General features: G+C 45.8%; 1 protein-coding gene across 1 annotated transcript in view; it reads left to right on the top strand.

The window, feature by feature from the left end:
* The window catches only part of LOC147736937 (uncharacterized), a 228,136-nt gene that overhangs the window by 2,770 nt on the left and 200,046 nt on the right, over nt 1–25,320 (top strand). The window contains 1 exon segment of the mRNA XM_086918896.1: nt 3,177–3,395. Within this exon segment, the coding sequence (XP_086775022.1) occupies nt 3,177–3,395 (219 nt within the window).

Below are 25,320 nucleotides of genomic sequence, written 5' to 3' on the forward strand. Positions count from 1 at the left end.
GTGGAGGGTGGTGGTGGGGGGGGGTGGCGGGTCGGTCGTGGTGTGCGTTGGTTGGTTGTTGAAACTGCTGTGTATGTCCGTGATCTTGTTGTGGAAGTATGAGGCGAGGGAGTTGCAGAGGTCTTGCGATGGGGTGATGTCGTTGTTTCCTGCGCTGGGGTTGGAAAGCTCTTTCACGATGTTGAAGAGTTCCTTGCTGTTGTGTGCGTTGTTGTCCAGCCGGTCCTTGAATGCTGTTCTCTTGGCGGCGCGGATCAGCTGGTGGTGTTTCCGGGTGGCCAGTTTGTAGGAGGTCCTGTTGTCCGGTGTCGGGTCCCTTTTCCAGACTTTCTCGAGGGCTCGGCAGTTCTTCTTGGAGCTCTTGAGTTCGTCGGTGAACCATGGGGCCTTCTTGCTGCCGGGTCTGCTGGGCGGGGTCCTCAGCGGGGCGAGTTCGTCCGCGCAGTTGCTGATCCACTTCGTGATGTTGTCGGCGGCCTGGCTGGGGTTCGCTGAGCTGGCAGGAGGGTGTTGGCTCAGGGAGGTGGCTAGCTGGTCTGCTGTGATCTTGTTCCAGCTTCTGCGGGCGGCCTGTTGCTGGTGTTGGTGGGTCGTCGTTCTCTTGAAGGTGAAGTGGATGCAGCTGTGGTCCGTCCATTGAAGCTCTGTGGCGTGGCTGAAGTTGATGTCTGTGCTGGATGAGAAGACGGCGTCGAGTGTGTGTCCGGCGAGGTGGGTGGGGGTGGACACCAGTTGCTTGAGTCCCAGGTTGGCGAGGTTGTCGAGCAGGGTGCTGGTGTTGTGGTCGTTGTTGTTCTCCAGGTGGAAGTTCAGGTCCCCCAGGAGGATGTAGTCAGCGGAGGGGAGGGCATGCGGGCTGACGAAGTCGGCGATGTCCTCGCTGAATTGCGTGCGTGGTCCAGGGGGTCGGTAGATCAGGGTGCCTCTGAGGGTGGTGTTCGGGTTGGTGTGGATCTGGAAATGCAGGTGTTCGGCGCTGGTCAGGGTGTTGTCGGTGCTGGTCGTGAGACGGATGGTGTCCCTGTGGATGATGGCGATGCCTCCTCCCATCTGGTTGGCGTTGCGGTCCCTCCGGACGATCTTGTAGCCCTCTGGGATGGCGATGGCGATGTCGGGAGCCGAAGAGGCGTTCATCCAGGTCTCCGTGAGGAAGGCAACGTCAGGGGCTGTGGCGTCCAGGAGGTTCCAGAGTTCGATGGCGTGTCTGTGGACGGAGCGGGTGTTGAGCAGGATGCACTTGAGGTGGGTGCTGCTGGAGTTCGACTTGGCGGGTGCTGGTGCGGGGCTGGTCCGGATGCAGGAGAACTTGCAGGCGTGGCAGCTGAAAGGTCCGTGGGTGTGTCGTGGTGTGGCTTGATGGCATTCAGGGAGTCGGCCGGAGTTGAGAGCGATGAGGGTGGCGGCGGAGTACGTCAGGCGGGTCGGTCGGGGTCTTCGTGGGCCAGGGGTCCTGGCGCTGGTCGCGATCCGGTCGCGGACGGGCGCAGACGGGCTTACCTTTGGCGCGCCTTCGGCGCACAATCGGCGCGCCCGCTGCGCGTGACCGCTGCGCGTTCGCACGGTCGCCATTTAAGGCGAAGTGCGCGGGTGGGCGGAGCAGCTGGGAGGCGGGAGCGGGGAGGGTACAGAAGAAAAAGGGGCGGGGCTAATGGCGGTGGCGGGAAGCGGGAGCGGGGAGGGAGAGCGGCGAGGTAGGCGGGCAAGGAGGAAGGAGGCAGGCAAAAACGAGGAGAAAACGTCACAGAGAAAGCAGGCACTAATACAGGCCAAAACGGGGCAAAAACAGTGGAAACACGATCTCGGGCACACAAGGAAAAACAAGCACAATTTACAGACAAAACGGCCAAAAAACGAAGAGAAACGTCACAGAGAAAGCAGGCACTAATACAGGCCAAAACGGGGCAAAAACAGTGGAAACACGATCTCGGGCACACAAGGAAAAACAAGCACAATTTACAGCCAAAACGGCCAAAACCAAAGGGGAGCGCTCAGGGTAGCAGCGAGGACGGCGCTGATGCAGAGGCAGGCACTGGGGGCACACGCAGCAGCTGGTGGCCGTGCGGCGCGGGGGTGTCCCACAAGTGGGTCACACTCACCTGCGTCGCACGGTCGCCATTTAAGGCCAAGTGCGCGGGTGGGCGGAGCAGCTGGGAGGCGGGAGCGGGGAGGGTACAGAAGAAAAAGGGGCGGGGCTAATGGCGGTGGCGGGAAGCGGGAGCGGGGAGGGAGAGCGGCGAGGTAGGCGGGCAAGGAGGAAGGAGGCAGGCAAAAACGAGGAGAAAACGTCACAGAGAAAGCAGGCACTAATACAGGCCAAAACGGGGCAAAAACAGTGGAAACACGATCTCGGGCACACAAGGAAAAACAAGCACAATTTACAGACAAAACGGCCAAAAAACGAAGAGAAACGTCACAGAGAAAGCAGGCACTAATACAGGCCAAAACGGGGCAAAAACAGTGGAAACACGATCTCGGGCACACAAGGAAAAACAAGCACAATTTACAGCCAAAACGGCCAAAACCAAAGGGGAGCGCTCAGGGTAGCAGCGAGGACGGCGCTGATGCAGAGGCAGGCACTGGGGGCACACGCAGCAGCTGGTGGCCGTGCGGCGCGGGGGTGTCCCACAAGTGGGTCACACTCACCTGCGTCGCACGGTCGCCATTTAAGGCCAAGTGCGCGGGTGGGCGGAGCAGCTGGGAGGCGGGAGCGGGGAGGGTACAGAAGAAAAAGGGGCGGGGCTAATGGCGGTGGCGGGAAGCGGGAGCGGGGAGGGAGAGCGGCGAGGTAGGCGGGCAAGGAGGAAGGAGGCAGGCAAAAACGAGGAGAAAACGTCACAGAGAAAGCAGGCACTAATACAGGCCAAAACGGGGCAAAAACAGTGGAAACACGATCTCGGGCACACAAGGAAAAACAAGCACAATTTACAGACAAAACGGCCAAAAAACGAAGAGAAACGTCACAGAGAAAGCAGGCACTAATACAGGCCAAAACGGGGCAAAAACAGTGGAAACACGATCTCGGGCACACAAGGAAAAACAAGCACAATTTACAGCCAAAACGGCCAAAACCAAAGGGGAGCGCTCAGGGTAGCAGCGAGGACGGCGCTGATGCAGAGGCAGGCACTGGGGGCACACGCAGCAGCTGGTGGCCGTGCGGCGCGGGGGTGTCCCACAAGTGGGTCACCAGCGAACACACACAGGGGAAAAACCTTTCACGTGCAGTGAATGTGCAAAGTGCTTTAGTCACTTATCAAGCCTTCAAATACATCAGCGAACACACACAGGGGAAAAGCCATTTAAATGCAGTGAATGTGTGAAGAGCTTTAGTCAGTTATCAGACCTACAAAGTCATCAGCGAACACACACGGGGGAAAAACCCTATCAATGTAGTGAATGTGACAGTAGTTTTCGCGGCTCTTCAGCATTAAGGTATCATCTGCATACTCACACAGGAGAAAAGCCACTCAAGTGCAATGAATGTGGAAAGAGCTTTAGTCGACGATTAGAGCTACAAAGTCATCAGCGAACACACAGGGGGAAAAAATAGAAGGGCACTGAAAGTGTGAAGAGCTTTTGTCACTTTTCGATCCCACACTGCCCTCAGTGAATACACTGCTTCAATTAACTCACATGGAAATAATCCTAGAGATGTAGAGATTCCGGAAAGAACTTAAGAACATTAAAAATAATATTGACCCATCTGAGGACATAGAAAAGAGCAGATCAGTGCAGTTATTGTGAGAGGAATGAATTACGGAATTACGGAAAAAGATAAAATTCAAATAATGTGGGACAATGAAATACCAGATGATAGAAGACCCAACTAGCAGGAAAGAAGAAAAACAGATACCAGTGTTTGCAGAATTATAAAAGTGTTTGATTCCAGTGATTGTTCACTTCCGTACACACAGCAAAGTGACATGATGCACCAGGATACACAGTGGGAGCTGAGCACAATGTGGATTAAAAGAAAAGAACCATTCTTGATTTTTATTTGATGAAGAAGAGATACAAAGAAAAACATTCAATCACACCTGACCCCACTACCTGTAAAAGCAACACTGAACAATACTGGGACTAACAGCGGTATTTTCAGCTAACTTGTCGGATTAGTGATAAAACCTATAAGCCCAGCACACCCAGAGTGGACATGTTGTCAAGGCTCTGGAGATGGAAGCTTCATTGGTAAAATGCATGTATTACTATTATCAAATGCCACTGCAGTGTATGTAATGAACTAAAGCGAAGCACAGGTGTTCAAGAGATAACCTATTTTTAGATATAAAAGAGCACATACCTTGTTTTTAACACCATCGGTGCAGTGCAGATTTCCCCCGTGTGCTGAAAATTATTGATTCCCATTGTTCATGACGAGCTCAGCTCGTCATGAGTGTACGAGAGGTGTACCTCATGACGAGCTGAGCTCGTCATGAGCATCGAAGGGGTTAAGTAACGTTTGCTGCATCTTTTACACACTGTTATCGGATGATGGATCAGTTTGCGCCTCGCATCTTATAACTAAGTGCGACCAGTGGCTCCTCTCCGACTTGGCTCTCCCTATTCATTTTGTGACTTGCCAAACTCTACTTTGTACCAGAATTGAGCCATTGTAAGCAGTAGACTCTGTTTGAAGAATGTGGTGAAATAGCGAAATCCCACATCAAAAGTATATATGTGCCAGGACAATCCGAGGCACTCCCAGCAACTCGTCTTCCACACTGATTGTCCCTTGGTCTCAAATGTTCTGAAGGATTTGTTGTATGAATGCCAGAAGTGGCAGTGACATTAATGAAGCTAACGCTAACAGGAGTGTGTGGGAGCTAGAGCGGGAGAGAGATAAAGAGAGCGAGAGAGACAAAGCAAGCGGGTGAAAAAGAGAGAAATGGAAGGAGGGGGAACGTCTCGTTATTTGTACTCACCTAATAATAGAAGAAGCAGCCGAATACATGTCAATTTGTGACATCACCAGACAAACTAGCTGAACACCTGTGAATTTATATGTTTATTTTTAATACCTACAGACCCATGTCATGCCAATAAACGGGGCACAAGGAAGGAAAATAGTGAAGGAGCACAATTTCCACGTGAAAGGTTGATGGCCTGTTTTAAAAACATAAACAAGAAACATAAAATAATGTAAAAATAAGTTTTTGGTTTCAGTTTTTATACATCTTGGGTTTTTCCCACTATTAGTTTGTAACTAAACTTGGAAATGACTGAAAGTGTAAATATTTTTAAACAGATATGTGGAACTTGGAAACAACATTTTTAGCAAATAAATAAAATATGCTTTTAATTTGCGCTTGTTTCCTGACAATATTCTTTATCCAGCCCCTAAGCCCCAAAGTGTTTCACATTTACAGCGTATTAAGCAATAGAAGGGATCATTTTGTCAAGTTCTCTGTTCCTCTCTTGTGCCACTCACACAAACAAACACTCAGAGGCCTGTGTCTGCAGTGCTAGGGCACAAAGTAACAATTATCAGTCGCAAGCTAAGGAGCTAGCTGGAACTTAGTCAGTTTTAAAAAAAAGATATTAGTGGGGGGACCCTTTCAAACTGTGGCTACCCCCGACTTGTGCCGTGCTGGTAAAGTAATAGTGAATTTGAGTAATTTATGATGAAATGAAAGAGAAGAAGGGAGCGAGTTGAAGGATATATTAAAGAAAATGAAAAAAAGAGACAAGACTTTACCCTGTTCTGTGTACAAGCACTTTACGTAAACAAGTTGTGTTGTGCGTTGTGAACAGGCTGTCACCCCCTTTGTATGTAAATGAGTTTCTGTGACCAGACACCTCAGGCTCCCATCTCTTCTAGCACGAATGATAATGTGAGCACTGTAAGGTATCAAGATAGTGCTTCCAATGGATATTGGAAGCATCCCCTGGCGCTCCGCTCGAAGGTAATTCAAATCAATTCAAAAGAAAGTTCATACAAGATTTTGTTTTAAAAAAATTCTTATTTTGTGTTCATAAGTTCAAATTATAGACCATTATCCATTCGTTTATAAAGTTCATTGAGTAAGGTCAAAATCAAAACAACACGTTTTCAAGTCCGATGCATTTCGGGCTGATTTGATCTTCATCTGGGACAATAGCTAGAAGCAAGACAGAAAATACTATTCAAATCGCTGTACCTCATACAATCTATTTATCAATGCGAATACATTTCACGTCATGTGTAAAATAAAATAAAAGTGTGCTCAAAAAACGTTGTGCTCTCCCTTAATGTGCATGCATGCAGAACTTAGTGAGAATCGTAATAACTCACGTGTTGTTTGTATCTATTCTACCTGCTCGAACGTTGGTTACAATGCTGGAGAGTAAACATAAATATTGTTAAGTATCCAATTTATACCTAACTTTTAACGCAAAAAAACGAAACCATGGCAGGTTATAAACGTACTTCTTATACGCGAAGCGTCTCTTGTGTTTTTGAACATGTTGTCAATTTCGCGTCTGGCGCGAAACGGCCTGAAATCGACGGCTACTCGCGTCGGATATAAGATATCTATGAGGTCCCTGCTTTATGTATGGAGCAACGTAATTGGTTGAAGTGCCGATCATGTGATCAGGAATCAACCAATCAACTTTAAGTGTTACGGTGCATATGGCTTGCAAAAACAAAGTATATCATTTGTGTCAATAAAGTTGCAGTATTGCAAAAGTAATATCAAAACACATGTAACATTTAAATCAAATAAACGAACAAGGTAAATAAGCAACATATATGGCAAAATGCGATGTGCAGATCGGCCACCAGTTAATTCCAACAGGAGAATGAGATTATATCAGTTCTTGTGGATGGGTCATTTTACAAATAACATGCAAATTCAATGCGGTCTTTGAGACCGCTCGGTTTGCTGGAATTAAGTAAGTAAATCCAATGGTTCTCTCTTTGTAATAGAAAGCGGTTATTGCCTCTGCCTTCTATTTTCTCGATGGTTTCCAATACCACGTATTGAAGTTGAGAAATGTTGTGGTTAGCTTCAGCAAAATGAGTCGCTATTGACGATTTGACGTTCCTGGTTCTTATGTTTGACTTGTGTTCATTAAGTCTGATTTTTATTTTACGCTCGGTCTTTCCGACGTATACCTTGCCACATGGGCATTTGAGCATATAGATCAGGTTGGAAGTATTGCAGGTTGCATTAACTTTCAATTTGATCTCATGTCCCTTCATTGGGTGAACTATTTGATTGCCTCTTATAATGTTATTGCAGTTACCGCATTGTAGACAGGGACGAGTTCCACGATATTGTGTGGGATCCTCTGTAGTATTTTTCAGCATTTCTCCAAAATTTTTGTTTCGGGTAAAAGCAAAAATGGGAGGATTATCGAAGGCCTGTTTGAAGTCTGGTTCTGCCTTTAGAATATTCCAGTGACTCCTAATTATTTTCTTGAAGCTAAAACTCGCGGTGGAGTATTTAGACACCACTGTCATTCTGTCTTGTTGAGGTTTGTGTCTAATGGTAAGTAAATCTGTTCTTCGCAGATTCTGTACTTTGTTCTCTGCTTCTTTAATAAGAGACTCTGGGTAACCTCTAGCAAGAAATCTTTTTCCCATTTAACTGATGGTTACTTTTGCTTTGGCTGCATTTGATGTGATTCGTTTCACCCGCATCATTTGAGATAGAGGTAAGTGTCTTTTCAAAGGTTCTTGATGGAAACTTAAATAGTTAAGGGTGTTGTTCCAGGCGGTGTTTAAATTTCAGTTTCGATTTTGCCTTCTAGTAAGTTCACTCGTACGTCTAGGAAAGTAATAGACTTTGTAGAAATTTCCCAAGTAAATTGGATCCTCTCTTCCTTCTTATTTAGTTCTGTTAATGCCTGTTCTAGTGAATCACTCGAGTTTTTCCATAAAAATAAAAATATCGTCAATATAGCGTACAAACATCTTGAGATTGTCTGTCCGAAGTGGATCTGTCAGAATGTGTTGTGTTTCATATGATTTCATGAAGAGATTCGCATATACCGGTGCTGCGCTATTGCCCATGCTAATTCCAATGAGTTGCTTGTACCAGGTATTCTCGTATTTGAAGTAGCTATGGTATAAAGTGAAAATGGTCAGTTCCATGAGAAAGGTTTGTAATTGGGGATCATAGTCAGTTGTGAGTATGGCTTCTTCCATGGCTTTGATGCCCAATCCATGCAGAATAGAAGTATATAGTGGTTTGACGTCAGCTGTACAAAGTATCAATTGTTCTTGATTATTGAGTTCCAGAGCATTTAGCTTTGATAAAAAGTCGGTGGTGTCACGAATATATGTTACCATGCTTTGTACCGTGGGTTGCATTAGTCGGTCAATAAACTGGCCAATCGGTTCGCTTAAGCTGTTTCTTGTTGAAACGATTGGGCGTAGAGGAGGATCAAGCAAGTCCTTGTGTACTTTTGGCATCATGTAAAATTATGGACTCTTTGGATGTGTAGACGTCAGGAATTTGCATGTTCTGTCATTGATTGTGCCCTCGTCTTTAGCTTTATTGACAAGATCTGTAAGTTTCGCAATATATTCATTGGTAGGATTGTACTGTAGAGGTGCGTAAGTGTTGTTGTCGCTAATGTGTTCTTGAATTTTTTGTTTGTACATGGTGGCTTTCATGATGACTAAACTGCCACCCTTGTCAGCTTTGGTGCATACAATATCCTTGTTGGAATTCTTTTTAGGATACCGAGATCCTTGTTAGTGACATTGTTGCAGCATTTCTTTTGGCAGTTCATTTTTGAAAGATCTTGTCTGACCAGTGTTTCAAAAAGATCGAGTGTCTTATGGCTCATAGGAGCTATGAAGGTACTTTTGGGTCTTAGGCTTCTGAGTTGATCTGGTTCTTGTGTCGTGGGTTTTGTTGCAATGTTGTCAAAGAAGTGACGCAGTCTTAGTTTTCGCATTAGTTTAAAAAAACTAATCTCCAATTCTAAAGCGTTGGTTCGAGTAGTTGGAACAAAAGATGTTCCTTTTTGGAGTAATTTAAGCTCTTCTTCTTTTAGCCTATAATCTGATAAATTGATAACTAATTGTTTTTGTTTGTTTGTTTTTTTCTTCTCCTTCTCCTTGCTGGTCACACTTCTCGTGTGTGGTCCTTCTTTTTCCCCTCCTGAGTCTTCGGTTTCTGTCACTTCCTGAGGAAGAAGTGTCTGTGTAGGGGGTGTAAGGGGGATTTCTGCGTCTTTGGGCGTACACATCTGCCCATGAGTACACCTCCCCTAATTTATAGTCGAGCGTATCCCGCCTAAATTTGCGAATTTTTCTTTCGTTTATTCTACCAATGAATATGTTGCGAAACTTACAGATCTTGTCAATAAAGCTAAAGACGAGGGCACAATCAATGACAGAACATACAAATTCCTGATGTCTACACATCCAAAGAGTCCATCATTTTGCATGATGCCAAAAGTACACAAGGACTTGCTTGATCCTCTACGCCCAATCGTTTCAACAAGAAACAGCTTACACGAACCGATTGGCCAGTTTATTGACCGACTAATGCAACCCACGGTACAAAGCACGGTAACATATATTCGTGACACCACCGACTTTTTATCAAAGTTAAATGCTCTGGAACTCAATAATCAAGAACAATTGATACTTTGTACAGCTGACGTCAAATCACTATATACTTCGATTCTGCATGGATTGGGCATCGAAGCCATGGAAGAAGCCATACTCACAGCTGACTATGATCCCCAATTACAAACCTTTCTCATGGAACTGACCATTTTCACTTTATACCATAGCTACTTCAAATACGAGAATACCTGGTACAAGCAACTCATTGGAACTAGCATGGGCAATAGCGCAGCACCGGTATACGCGAATCTCTTCATGAAATCATATGAAACACAATACATTCTGACAGATCCACTTTGGACAGACAATCTCAAGATGTTTGTATGCTATATTGACGATATTTTTATTTTTATGGAAAAACTCGAGTGATTCACTAGAACAGGCATTAACAGAACTAAATTAGAAGGAAGAGAGGATCCAATTTACTTGGGAAATTTCTACAAAGTCTATTACTTTCCTAGACGTACGAGTGAACTTACTAGAAGGCAAAATCGAAACTGAAATGTATCGGAAAAACACCGACAGGAACAACACCCGTCACTATTTAATTTTCCATCAAGAACCTTTGAAAAGACACTTACCTCTATCTCAAAAGATGTGGGTGAAACGAATCACATCAAATGCAGCCAAAGCAAAAGTAACCATCAGTTAAATGGGAGAAAGATTTTGTGCTAGAGGTTACTCATAGTCTCTTATTAAAGAAGCAGAGAACAAAGTACAGAATCTGCGAAGAACAGATTTACTTACCATTAGACACAAACCTCAACAAGACAGAATGACAGTGGTGTCTAAATACTCCACCGCGAGTTTTAGCTTCAAGAAAATAATTAGGAGTCACTGGAATATTCTAAAGGCAGAACCAGACTTCAAACAGGCCTTCGATAATCCTCCCATTTTTGCTTTTACCAGAAACAAAAATTTTGGAGAAATGCTGAAAAATACTACAGAGGATCCCAAACAATATTGTGGAACTAGTCCCTGTCTACAATGCGGTAACTGCAATAACATTATAAGAGGCAATCAAATAGTTCACCCAATGAAGGGACATAAGATCAAATTGAAAGTTAATGCAACCTGCGATACTTCCAATCTGATCTATATGCTCAAATGCCCATGTGGCAAGGTATACGTCGGAAAGACCGAGCGTAAAATAAAAATCAGACTTAATGAACACAAGTCAAACATAAGAACCAGGAACGTCAAATCGTCAATAGCGACTCATTTTGCTGAAGCTAACCACAACATTCCTCAACTTCAATATGTGGTATTGGAAACCATCGAGAAAATAGAAGGCAGAGACAATAACCGCTTTCTATTACAAAGAGAGAACCATTGGATTTACTTACTTAATTCCAGCAAACCGAACGGTCTCAATGACCGCATTGAATTTGCATGTGATTAGTAAAATGACCCATCCACAAGAGCTGATATAATCTAATTCTCCTGTTGGAATTAACTGGTGGCCGATCTAAAAGGGGGGGGCGGAGCTAGCTGACGAGTGAGATGGCTGCTTGCTTCACGTGCTCCTCGCAAAACGCCCAAATATCTTCATATTATCCTTCAAAACAACCCAAACTGCCTGGAAATGTCAAAAAAATCATGAGGAGTGGCATCAGACCAGTTACACGGCCACCAGTGGGACCCCGTAGTCGATACCGAGTGCCGGACTGAGGGATGCGAGCCTGCGGCCCGGGCGGCGAAAGTGAAAGAGGATCCGCGACGTGGGCTACATGGCAACGCCGGGCAGGCTGTGGGTGCCCGCTGTGCCTGCGTGTTGGAGACCCCGGGATCGGGACGAGGACCGAGGCTGCGGACATCGTGGTACCCCGCCTCCCACTTGTGGTCCCGAGTGCGTTGGAGTGTGGGGGCGCTTGCATCACAGCACGGGCGGCCCGACGGTGCCTTGTCCTGTGCGGGCTAGTTTTGCGGCCTTGCTGTTTGAGTCTTTGCGCCCCCGCTGCAGAAGTGCCATGCCCTTTAGGATCAGGTACGGGGCGAGGTGCATCGGTAGAGGCACTGCGGGTCCCGCATGTGCGCTTGGTGGGCTGAGGAGCTGGGCCGGACTGGGCCGACAAAGTGTGCTCCGCATCACAACTGGGCCATTAGAAACATGTCAGACTATCTGCTGGAAATAACGACAAGGCCTTGGGCCATTACTGCGGAGGGACCCTTTAGGCTGCATGTCATGCCCCAGAGTGGAGCCAATTGCCAGTGTATGACATTGTGTGGCCTGGAGGCAACTGTTGGGACCTTCTGAGTGCATGTCCCACCATTCCCTTTGGTGTCACCGCACCTCTGCCTGGTCCACGTGGTGGTGATCGAGTGGCGTGTCGCGGCCAGACATCTGCAGGACAATCGTGGCCCTAAATCGTAGTAGTGTGACGTCGTGAGGAATAGGACACGGCAGGGATCCGCAGACCTGATACTCTGAAGGAGGATGCTAGGATACAGGGCAAGCGTATGGTGAGAGCATCGCAATGCATTCCCCCTACTTAATCACCGGTCTGGCTGCAACTCTGATAACCTGTAACAGGGGCTTAGGAACATTCTGTATCCACAACTAAGAGACTCAAGTGCGGATAGGTCGGTGGTGGTGAGGGAGATATCATTTGGAGTACTGTCCTTACTGGAGTGATCTGTCCCGTGAAATTGGCTATCGGGTGGCGCTGGAATAGTTACACCAGAGGTGCCGAACACATACCATTACATTATGGGGAAGCCGGATCGTACCCAACCAGAACTCAATTTTGATCAGTCTAAAAAACAACAAGAACAAAGCACGGATGACCACCCTGCGTCGCAACATTCAGCAGGAGCAACTGGAGGGGTGACGAATGATGACATATAATCCATGTTTACTACAATCCAAGCCGCCCTGTCTAACATCGACAGGAAAATCGACTTCTTGACATGTAGGGTGGACAGGATGTCTGAAAGGCTTGACAAACACACAGAAAGAATAGACATGGCGGAGTGAAGAATATCAGAGGCAGAAGATGGCGAAGTGCAACTGGACGCAAAGCAAACAAAGATGGAGAAACAATTGGCGGCGATGACGGCAAAGACGGAGGATTTGGAAGCCGGTCCCGCAGAAGCAACATTTGACTGATGGGAATTTTGGAGACGATTAACACAGGCCCAATGGAACATTATGTTGAAAAGCTATTGGTCTCCATGCTGGGACGGGACACCTTTTCGGATGTGTTTATCGTCGAGCGGGCCCACAGATCATTAGCGCCTAAACCACTGGCTGGGTCCAGACTGAGACCGATTATTGCCAAAATACTGAATTACAGGGACTGCAACGCAGCGCTTCGGAAAGCCACCGAAATGGGTAAACTGTCACATGAAGGCATGGACATTTCCTTTTATCCAGATTTCACGTCTTCGGCACAAGAGGCGCGGAAGAAATACACTGCAGCGAAACAGAAACTGCGGGAAATAAAAATTCCATACGCCATGCTGAACCCGGCCAAGCTTAAAATCACTATTGATGATAAGGCACGCACCTTTACTGAACCATCAGAAATAATGAAGTTTTTACAACAGTGGGGCCAGTTGGGCGTGCGGAGGAGATCACCAAGAAGTGCACACGGGGAGCAGTCCAACACGTTCGATGTTGAATAACTATATAACATGGACACATGCTTGACACTGCAGAGACCAGTGCACGTGCTGTTGCGAGTGCCTTCCCCTGTGCGGCGCTGGACTATAAAACTTGAACACTGGAAGGACTACGATGTGCTGATCCAGATAAGTTGCCAGTTAATATGTATAGTTGGTCATTTTACTGCAGAACAATAACTGTGACTGTCTTGTGCTTAAGGGGCCGGCGCCTGTTGCTGGATGCATGGCTCTCCTTTAATTTGAAGCAATACTGATATCAGGTAGGGAAGTTGTTTCATGCTTGGTAGGGCGTTGTCCCATGTGGCTCACGCTGCAAGTAACGGGAGGGCAGCTCTGACCCCCACGTGTGAACCACACCAATTTTGTACTCTTCTTCCTTTTCTATTTTTTGGGTAAATGTTGATTGTTACCATGGGGAGTGTCTCCACTAGTTTCAAGAAAGTGGAGTGGGAGGGGGCGGTCATGGGTGGTAAAAAAAACAATTCCGACCAGCGGCGAACTTACGACCAGACTCAAAGCAGATACTTTCAAGCAACATAGACACATACATTGGATAGGTGTCGGAACACTGACAGATGAATGGTGCCTTGAGACAATGTAGACCACTGACACTCCTATCCTAGAACATCAGAGGGTTGCACAACCCCCAAAAGATACTCACGGTAGTGGCGTACTTAGATAGACATAAGATAGATGTGGCTTGCTTACAGGAAACACACCTCACTGACACTAGAGAGAAACAAATAGGGGCCAAGTGGGCCTCTTTCAGGCTGGCATCGTCCTATCCCTCCTACGCCAGGGGAGTCCTGATATGGGTAAAACGCACAGTGCCCTTCACGATTATAAAATCTGTGTGGAATGATCAAGGACAGTATGCGATACTACAGGGTTGCTTCGGGGTACGATGTTGACAATTGTAAATGTGTTACGCCTGAACACGGACAACCCCTCCTTTTAAGCACATGTTTGGGCACAGTTAAACGACCTCCAAACTTGCACCATACTCTGGGGGGGGGACTTTAATACCTGCCTAGACCCCACATTGGACAGATCAACTGGAACCGACAGATATGGTAAATATTCGGCCAAAGTGCTCAGGGAAAGAATGGCAGACTGGAACATGGTGGACATATGGAGGCAAAGGCATCCGGACAGGAGGGAAGGTACATGCTTTTCCTCAACACACCTCACGTGGTCCAGACATGACTATTGCCTGGTCTCGCGTGATGTAGGCACGTGGACCATTGATGTAGAGCACTTGCCTAGAACACTGTCTGATGATGCCTCAGTTCGAATTCACCTAGAAATCCGAACGCATACCCAAAGACAGTTCACATGGAGACTAAGACAGACGGAACTGCAAGATCAGGCGATTAGAGAGGAGCTCCGTCAGGCAATACTAAACTTCTTTGAGTGCAATTCCGTATCGGTCAGAGTATGAGGACCCTCTGGGAGGCTTTCAAAGTCACCATACGGGGACACTGCATAAGCAAACATGCAGGCATACTAAAGGATATACAGGAACAGCTGGAAAGAATAGAGGCTGACATTAAAAGGTTGGAGCTTGAATTTGCTGAAATCCAAAATGACACGTTGCTGGCGGACATTAGAACTCAAATAGACAAATATAACGAATTTGCAGATGAAGAGGTGAAATACATGTCACGCAAATACATAGACAGAAACTATGGAGAAGGGGGTAGACCTGGCAGAGCACTGTCATGTAAACTCAGACCCAATCACAACACGCCATATATTATGCAGATCCAAGACACACAGCGCAACACAGTATATGACACCCCAACTATATTAGAATGCTTCACTAAATCCAGTTATACATTGCCCGGGCAAAGACCTCCACATCAGACATAAGAGACTATCTAGACAACATAGCGTTGGCATGGTTGTCGGACACCCACCGAAAGTACCTCTGTCTCCCTGTCTCAAAAGATGTGATAATAGACGCCATCAACTCCCTCCCCAATAACAAAGCCCCAGGGCCGGACGGGATCCCTGGTGAGTTCTATAAAGAGTTCTGTGATGGTCCCACACTTCGCAAAAATGCTTGAAGAAGCTTACGAGGAAGGTACGCGGCCGACCACACTTAGCGAGGCACTACTGATAGCACTCCCGAAACCAGGAAAGGACCCAACCGTATATGACTCATATCGGCCCTTATCCCTGATAAACATAGACGCTAAGATCCTAGCAAAAATAATCGCGAACAGACTACAACCACTACTTTGCAATCTGATACTACTGGACCACGCAGGGTTCATGCCGACACGGTCTACCACTCACAATATACGAACCATTTTCTCATTGTTTCACCAGATAGATCAGGATGTGCCAGCGGCCGCGGCTCTTTTATATGCCGCCAAGGTGTTTGACTTGGTGGAGTGGGACTTTCTGTTTGTCACCCTTCAAATAGATGGGATTCCCCGAACCCTTTTTAAAAAGAATCTCCTTACTTTATGCAGCACCCGAGGCACGAGTCAGGATAAATGGCTACACATCCAACCCCAAAGAGGTTACACAATGCACTAGGCAGGGGTGCCCACTGTCACCAATGCTTTTTGATATAATACTATAACTGCTGGCCTGTAAAATACGTCAGAAACATTCCGACACAGCCCTACAATTTGGCCTTCGCCCAATCGGCATTGCATTGTATGCTGACGACATGGTCCTCTACACCACATATCCGGCTAGGAATCTAAACCCGCTCATTAGAGAATGTTAGATATGAACAATATGCCGGCCTCCGAATAAATTGGGATAAATCTGTGGTGATACCACTCACCACAGTCACATCGGAACCTGAACTGGACTTTCCACTGAAGTCGCAGACGGACCCAGTTAAATATTTAGGGGTTTGGATCCACTGAGATCCAGAGCTAGTTATCAGGGAGAATTATGGTAAGGCAATGGCGAGGCTAGAAGACCGAGTAGATAGATGGATAAAAAATGCCCTTCTCAATGGCGGACAGAATAGCCCTTCAGAAAATGATAGTATTACCCATATTCTTGTACCTGTTCTGGAATATACCGATATGGCTAAACAAGGCCTTTTTTGACAAACTACGCTCTCTCCTGCAGAGGCTGACATGGGCTGGTGTGGTAATTTAGCAATGATTAGGTTAAGCATTAGCAGAAGACATCTTGTATTTAGAGACTATCTTGTCTGTTTACGGAATCCATTTTGTATTTCTGTCGGCCATTTTGTTTGCCATGTGCTCTGTCCTACCTTCCTGTCAACTGCTCTTGAAAGCTGTCTCCAACTTGTAACTGTCAAGATATGTCCACCAGAATTAGCTAACTGTCAGCCCCTCCCACTTGTTGCTAGCGCACTCTCTGTATGACCTTGTATGTATTTGAAACAAGCATTCTGTACCCTGAACAGCCTTCATTTGAGCCCCTGTGTGGGTATAAAAGGACCAAGCTCCTTCCAGTCGGTGTGCTACCTCATATTCTACCGAAGGGTGTTGTGTGAATGTAGTTCCACCTCATGAGGTTTAATAAACTCTGTCTTTTCTATTCCAGTTTCTGTGACAACTTCTTTCTATTGGTCTAAGGACGCTGAGCAGAGAAGGGCGAATCCCTTGCACTGGTTGGCCTGGCTGAGGCTTGCTACTACACTGGCAGACTGGCTAGAACAAGCTGGAAAGTACTTACACAACTATACCACATGGGGGGCTTTGGGGCACCAGATCTCCAACTATACTTGATTTGCGCGCAAGCACACCATGCCCACTACTGGACACAACCACACGCATACATACCTCACATCGCAGCGGAAAAAGATAGTATTTCTCCTTGACACTGCTGGCACTCCTTGCTGACCCAGTACGATACACGCCAAGTGATAAGATCCATACAATCAAATGCAACCCAAGGGCATGGCATACGCGAGCACACAGGGCACAAAAAATTACCAGTATACGCAAGAGCGCTGCCGCGGAGAGACACCCTAAACTAACAGTAAATCAAGAAAAGAACACGCAAATGTTGCTTACAGACATGGGACTAATCACTATGGGTCAAATGTTCCCCCATAACACAATCATTAACTGGTCAGACCCCTCCCTATGCACTCACCAAACCCCCCTGAAGAACTTTGCGTATCTGAGACTACGCAGGGCGGTCAGGTCTTTATATCCAACCTTCCTGGCCGAACCAGAGCAATTAAACACATTACAGTTGTTGCTGACGGCTTCTACTTGGAAAAACCTGGTAACACGACTATGCAACGCTGCACAGAATGAACAGGATGAGAAACCTCCAGCAGCGCTAGACAGATGGGAAAGAACACAAGGCGAACCAATTACTGAGCAAGACGGCGATACAGCTGCACACAGCTCACTCTTCTCACGTCCAATTGCAATTACCGCATTATACATTTCAAGTTCATTCACCAAATATATTACACACCGGCTAAGCTGCACAAGCTGGGCCTTAGAGAGTCAGATACCTGCCAGAGATGCAACACACCGAACGCAGACTTCTCATATATATCATGGGCATGCCCACAATTGCAGACATACTGGGGAGAAGTCACAGCCACACTAACAGATATGCTGTCGGAACAGATCGCTAACACCCACTTGGTGCGCATTTTAGACGTCAAAAAGCTCAAACGCCCTAGACGTAGGAAATTCCCAGCAGTGGCACCGCTGCTTGCAAAAGACGTATAGCAATAAGATGGGGTAGCAGAAGGCCGACCAGGCTCAAAGTTTGGGTCAAGGACATGACCTACTGCAAAGAAACGCTAGAAACCTACGCAGAAGGCATCCCACAACCCTCGAGGCCAATACCTGCAGGCGTCGACAGAGACAGAGCTCTGAGCTGACTAATGGCATTACAATATTATTGCATCACCGGATTAAATACCCCATACAGGGGCTAGATATAAGATATGATATAGAACAGCAACAACACAAGCTGGGGTCGGCAGAGACCGAGCTACGAGCTGACTAATGGCATTACAGTATTATTGCATCACCGGATTAAATACCCCATACAGGGGCTAGATATAAGATAAGGTATAGAACAACAACACAAGCTGGGGTCAGCAGAGACCGAGCTACGAGCTGACTAATGGCATTACAGTATTATTGCATCACCGGATTAAATACCCCATACAGGGACCAGATATAAGATAAGGTATAGAACAGCAACACAAGCTGGGGTCGGCAGAGAACGAGCTATGAGCTGACTAATGGCATTACAGTATTATTGCATCACCGGATTAAATACCCCATACAGGGACTACATATAAGATAAGGTATAGAACAGAAACACAAGCTGGGGTCGGCAGAGACCGAGCTATGAGCTGACTAATGGCATTACAGTATTATTGCATAACCGGATTAAATACCCCATACAGGGACTAGATATAAGATAAGGTGTAGAACAGCAACACAAGCTGGGGTCGGCAGAGACCGAGCTATGAGCTGACTAATGGCATTACAGTATTATTGCATCACCGGATTAAATACCCCATACAGGGACTACATATAAGATAAGGTGTAGAACAGCAACACAAGCTGGGGTCGGCAGAGACCGAGCTATGAGCTGACTAATGGCATTACAGTATTATTGCATCACCGGATTAAATACCCCATACAGGGACTAGATATAAGACAAGGTATAGAACAGCAACAACACAAGCTGGGGTCGGCAGAGACCGAGCTATGAGCTGACTAATGGCATTACAGTATTATTGCATCACCGGATTAAATACCCCATACAGGGACTACATATAAGATAAGGTGTAGAACAGCAACACAAGCTGGGGTCGGCAGAGACCGAGCTATGAGCTGACTAATGGCATTACAGTATTATTGCATCACCGGATTAAATACCCCATACGGGGACGAGATATAAGATAAGGTATAGAACAGCAACAACACAAGCTGGGGTCGGCAGAGACAGAGCTATGAGCTGACTAATGGCATTACAGTATTATTGCATCACCGGATTAAATACCCCATACAGGGGCTAGATATAAGATAAGGTATAGAACAGCAACACAAGCTGGGGTCGGCAGAGACCGAGCTATGAGCTGACTAATGGCATTACAGTATTATTGCATCACCGGATTAAATACCCCATACAGGGGCTAGATATAAGATAAGGTATAGAACAGCAACAACACAAGCTGGGGTCGGCAGAGACCGAGCTACAAGCTGACTAATGGCATTACAGTATTATTGCATCACGGATTAAATACCCCATACAGGGGCTAGATATAAGATAAGGTATAGAACAACAACACAAGCTGGGGTCGGCAGAGACCGAGCTACGAGCTGACTAATGGCATTACAGTATTATTGCATCACCGGATTAAATACCCCATACAGGGACTAGATATAAGATAAGGTATAGAACAGCAACACAAGCTGGGGTCGATAGAGACCGAGCTATGAGCTGACTAATGGCATTACAGTATTATTGCATCATCGGATTAAATACCCCATACAGGGACTAGATATAAGATAAGGTATAGAACAGCAACACAAGCTGGGGTCGGCAGAGACCGAGCTATGAGCTGACTAATGGCATTACAGTATTATTGTATCACCGGATTAAATATCCCATACAGGGGCTAGATATAAGATAAGGTATAGAACAGCAACACAAGCTGGGGTTGGCAGAGACCGAGCTACGAGCTGACTAATGGCATTACAGTATTATTGTATCACCGGATTAAATACCCCATACAGGGACTAGATATAAGATAAGGTATAGAACAGCAACAACACAAGCTAGGGTCGGCAGAGACCGAGCTACGAGCTGACTAATGGCATTACAGTATTATTGCATCACCGGATTAAATACCCCATACAGGGACTAGATATAAGATAAGGTATAGAACAGCAACACAAGCTGGGGTCGGCAGAGACAGAGCTATGAGCTGACTAATGGCATTACAGTATTATTGCATCACCGGATTAAATACCCCATACAGGGATTAGATATAAGATAAGGTATAGAACAGCAACAGAAGCTGGGGTCGGCAGAGACCGAGCTACGAGCTGACTAATGGCATTACAGTATTATTGCATCACCGGATTAAATACCCCATACAGGGGCTAGATATAAGATAAGGTATAGAACAGCAACAACACAAGCTGGGGTCGGCAGAGACCGAGCTATGAGCTGACTAATGGCATTACAGTATTATTGCATCACCGGATTAAATACCCCATACAGGGACTAGATATAAGATAAGATATAGAACAGCAACACAAGCTGGGGTCGGCAGAGACCGAGCTATGAGCTGACTAATGGCATTACAGTATTATTGCATCACCGGATTAAATACCCCATACAGGGACTAGATATAAGACAAGGTATAGAACAGCAACACAAGCTGGGGTCGGCAGAGACCGAGCTATGAGCTGACTAATGGCATTACAGTATTATTGCATCACCGGATTAAATACCCCATACAGGGACTACATATAAGATAAGGTATAGAACTGAAACACAAGCTGGGGTCGGCAGAGACCGAGCTATGAGCTGACTAATGGCATTACAGTATTATTGCATAACCAGATTAAATACCCCATACAGGGACTAGATATAAGATAAGGTGTAGAACAGCAACACAAGCTGGGGTCGGCAGAGACAGAGCTATGAGCTGACTAATGGCATTACAGTATTATTGCATCACCGGATTAAATACCCCATACAGGGACTACATATAAGATAAGGTGTAGAACAGCAACACAAGCTGGGGTCGGCAGAGACCGAGCTATGAGCTGACTAATGGCATTACAGTATTATTGCATCACGGGATTAAATACCCCATACAGGGAGTAGATATAAGACAAGGTATAGAACAGCAACAACACAAGCTGGGGTCGGCAGAGACCGAGCTATGAGCTGACTAATGGCATTACAGTATTATTGCATCACCGGATTAAATACCCCATACAGGGACTACATATAAGATAAGGTGTAGAACAGCAACACAAGCTGGGGTCGGCAGAGACCGAGCTATGAGCTGACTAATGGCATTACAGTATTATTGCATCACCGGATTAAATACCCCATACGGGGACTAGATATAAGATAAGGTATAGAACAGCAACAACACAAGCTGGGGTCGGCAGAGACAGAGCTATGAGCTGACTAATGGCATTACAGTATTATTGCATCACCGGATTAAATACCCCATAAAGGGGCTAGATATAAGATAAGGTATAGAACAGCAACACAAGCTGGGGTCGGCAGAGACCGAGCTATGAGCTGACTAATGGCATTACAGTATTATTGTATCACCGGATTAAATACCCCATACAGGGACTAGATATAAGATAAGGTATAGAACAGCAACAACACAAGCTGGGGTCGGCAGAGACCGAGCTACGAGCTGACTAATGGCATTACAGTATTATTGCATCGCCGGATTAAATACCCCATACAGGGACTAGATATAAGATAAGGTATAGAACAGCAACAACACAAGCTGGGGTCGGCAGAGACCGAGCTATGAGCTGACTATTGGCATTACAGTATTATTGCATCACCGGATTAAATACCCCATAAAGGGGCTAGATATAAGATAAGGTATAGAACAGCAACACAAGCTGGGGTCGGCAGAGACCGAGCTATGAGCTGACTATTGGCATTACAGTATTATTGCATCACCGGATTAAATACCCCATACAGGGGCTAGATATAAGATAAGGTATAGAAAAGCAACAACACAAGCTGGGGTCGGCAGAGACCGAGCTACAAGCTGACTAATGGCATTACAGTATTATTGCATCACCGGATTAAATACCCCATACAGGGGCTTGATATAAGATAAGGTATAGAACAACAACACAAGCTGGGGTCGGCAGAGACCGAGCTACGAGCTGACTAATGGCATTACAGTATTATTGCATCACCGGATTAAATACCCCATACAGGGGCTAGATATAAGATAAGGTATAGAACAGCAACACAAGCTGGGGTTGGCAGAGACCGAGCTACGAGCTGACTAATGGAATTACAGTATTATTGTATCACCGGATTAAATACCCCATACAGGGACTAGATATAAGATAAGGTATAGAACAGCAACAACACAAGCTAGGGTTGGCAGAGACCGAGCTACGAGCTGACTAATGGCATTACAGTATTATTGCATCACCGGATTAAATACCCCATACAGGGACTAGATATAAGATAAGGTATAGAACAGCAACACAAGCTGGGGTCGGCAGAGACCGAGCTATGAGCTGACTAATGGCATTACAGTATTATTGCATCACCGGATTAAATACCCCATACAGGGGCTAGATATAAGATAAGGTATAGAACAGCAACACAAGCTGGGGTCGGCAGAGACAGAGCTATGAGCTGACTAATGGCATTACAGTATTATTGCATCACCGGATTAAATACCCCATACAGGGATTAGATATAAGATAAGGTATAGAACAGCAACAGAAGCTGGGGTCGGCAGAGACCGAGCTACGAGCTGACTAATGGCATTACAGTATTATTGCATCACCGGATTAAATACCCCATACAGGGGCTAGATATAAGATAAGGTATAGAACAGCAACAACACAAGTTGGGGTCGGCAGAGACCAAGCTATGAGCTGACTAATGGCATTACAGTATTATTGCATCACCGGATTAAATACCCCATACAGGGACTAGATATAAGATAAGGTATAGAACAGCAACACAAGCTGGGGTCGGAGAGATCGAGCTATGAGCTGACTAATGGCATTACAGTATTATTGCATCACCGGATTAAATACCCCATACAGGGGCTAGATATAAGATAAGGTATAGAACAGCAACAACACAAGCTGGGGTGGGCAGAGACAGAGCTATGAGCTGACTAATGGCATTACAGTATTATTGCATCACCGGATTAAATACCCCATACAGGGACTAGATATAAGACAAGGTATAGAACAGCAACACAAGCTGGGGTCGGCAGAGACCGAGCTATGAGCTGACTAATGGCATTACAGTATTATTGCATCACCGGACTAAATACCCCATACAGGGGCTAGATATAAGATAAGGTATAGAACAGCAACACAAGCTGGGGTCGGCAGAGACCGAGCTATGAGCTGACTAATGGCATTACAGTATTATTGCATCACCGGATTAAATACCCCATACAGGGGCTAGATATAAGATAAGGTATAGAACAGCCACAAAAGCTGGGGTCTGCAGAGACCGAGCTACGAGCTGACTAATGGCATTACAGTATTATTGTATCACCGCATTAAATACCCCATACAGGGGCTAGATATAAGATAAGGTATAGAACAGCAACACAAGCTGGGGTCGGCAGAGACCGAGCTACGAGCTGACTAATGGCATTACAGTATTATTGCATCACCGGATTAAATACCCCATACAGGGGCTAGATATAAGATAAGGTATAGAACAGCAACACAAGCTGGGGTCGGCAGAGACCGAGCTACGAGCTGACTAATGGCATTACAGTATTATTGCATCACCCGATTAAATACACCATACAGGGGCTAGATATAAGATAAGGTATAGAACAGCAACACAAGCTGGGGTCAGCAGAGACCGAGCTACGAGCTGACTAATGGCATTACAGTATTATTGTATCACCGGATTAAATACCCCATACAGGGACTAGATATAAGATAAGGTATAGAACAGCAACACAAGCTGGGGTCGGCAGAGACCGAGCTATGAGCCGACTAATGGCATTACAGTATTATTGTATCACCAGATTAAATACCCCATACAGGGGCTAGATATAAGATAAGGTATAGAACAGCAACACAAGCTGGGGTCGGCAGAGACCGAGCTATGAGCTGACTAATGGCATTACAGTATTATTGTATCACCAGATTAAATACCCCATACAGGGGCTAGATATAAGATAAGGTATAGAACAGCAACACAAGCTGGGGTCGGCAGAGACCGAGCTATGAGCTGACTAATGGCATTACAGTATTATTGTATCACCGGATTAAATACCCCATACAGGGGCTAGATGTAAGATAAGGTATAGAACAACAACAACACAAGCTGGGGTCGGCAGAGACAGAGCTATGAGCTGACTAATGGCATTACAGTATTATTGTATCACCGGATTAAATACACCATACTGGGGCTAGATATAAGATAAGGTATAGAACAACAACAACACAAGCTGGGGTCGGCAGAGACAGAGCTATGAGCTGACTAATGGCATTACAGTATTATTGCATCACCGGACTAAATACCCCATACAGGGCCTAGATATAAGATAAGGTATAGAACAGCAACACAAGCTGGGGTCGGCAGAGACCGAGCTATGAGCTGACTAATGGCATTACAGTATTATTGCATCACCGGATTAAATACCCCATACAGGGGCTAGATATAAGATAAGGTATAGAACAGCAACACAAGCTGGGGTCGGCAGAGACCGAGCTACGAGCTGACTAATGGCATTACAGTATTATTGCATCACCCGATTAAATACACCATACAGGGGCTAGATATAAGATAAGGTATAGAACAGCCACACAAGCTGGGGTCTGCAGAGACCGAGCTACGAGCTGACTAATGGCATTACAGTATTATTGTATCACCGCATTAAATACCCCATACAGGGGCTAGATATAAGATAAGGTATAGAACAGCAACACAAGCTGGGGTCGGCAGAGACCGAGCTATGAGCTGACTAATGGCATTACAGTATTATTGCATCACCGGATTAAATACCCCATACAGGGGCTAGATATAAGATAAGGTATAGAACAGCAACACAAGCTGGGGTCGGCAGAGACCGAGCTACGAGCTGACTAATGGCATTACAGTATTATTGCATCACCCGATTAAATACACCATACAGGGGCTAGATATAAGATAAGGTATAGAACAGCAACACAAGCTGGGGTCAGCAGAGACCGAGCTATGAGCTGACTAATGGCATTACAGTATTATTGTATCACCGGATTAAATACCCCATACAGGGACTAGATATAAGATAAGGTATAGAACAGCAACACAAGCTGGGGTCGGCAGAGACCGAGCTATGAGCCGACTAATGGCATTACAGTATTATTGTATCACCAGATTAAATACCCCATACAGGGGCTAGATATAAGATAAGGTATAGAACAGCAACACAAGCTGGG

This window comes from Lissotriton vulgaris, chromosome 1_1, assembly GCF_964263255.1.
Source record: "Lissotriton vulgaris chromosome 1_1, aLisVul1.2, whole genome shotgun sequence".
Taxonomy (NCBI): Eukaryota; Metazoa; Chordata; class Amphibia; order Caudata; family Salamandridae; genus Lissotriton; species Lissotriton vulgaris.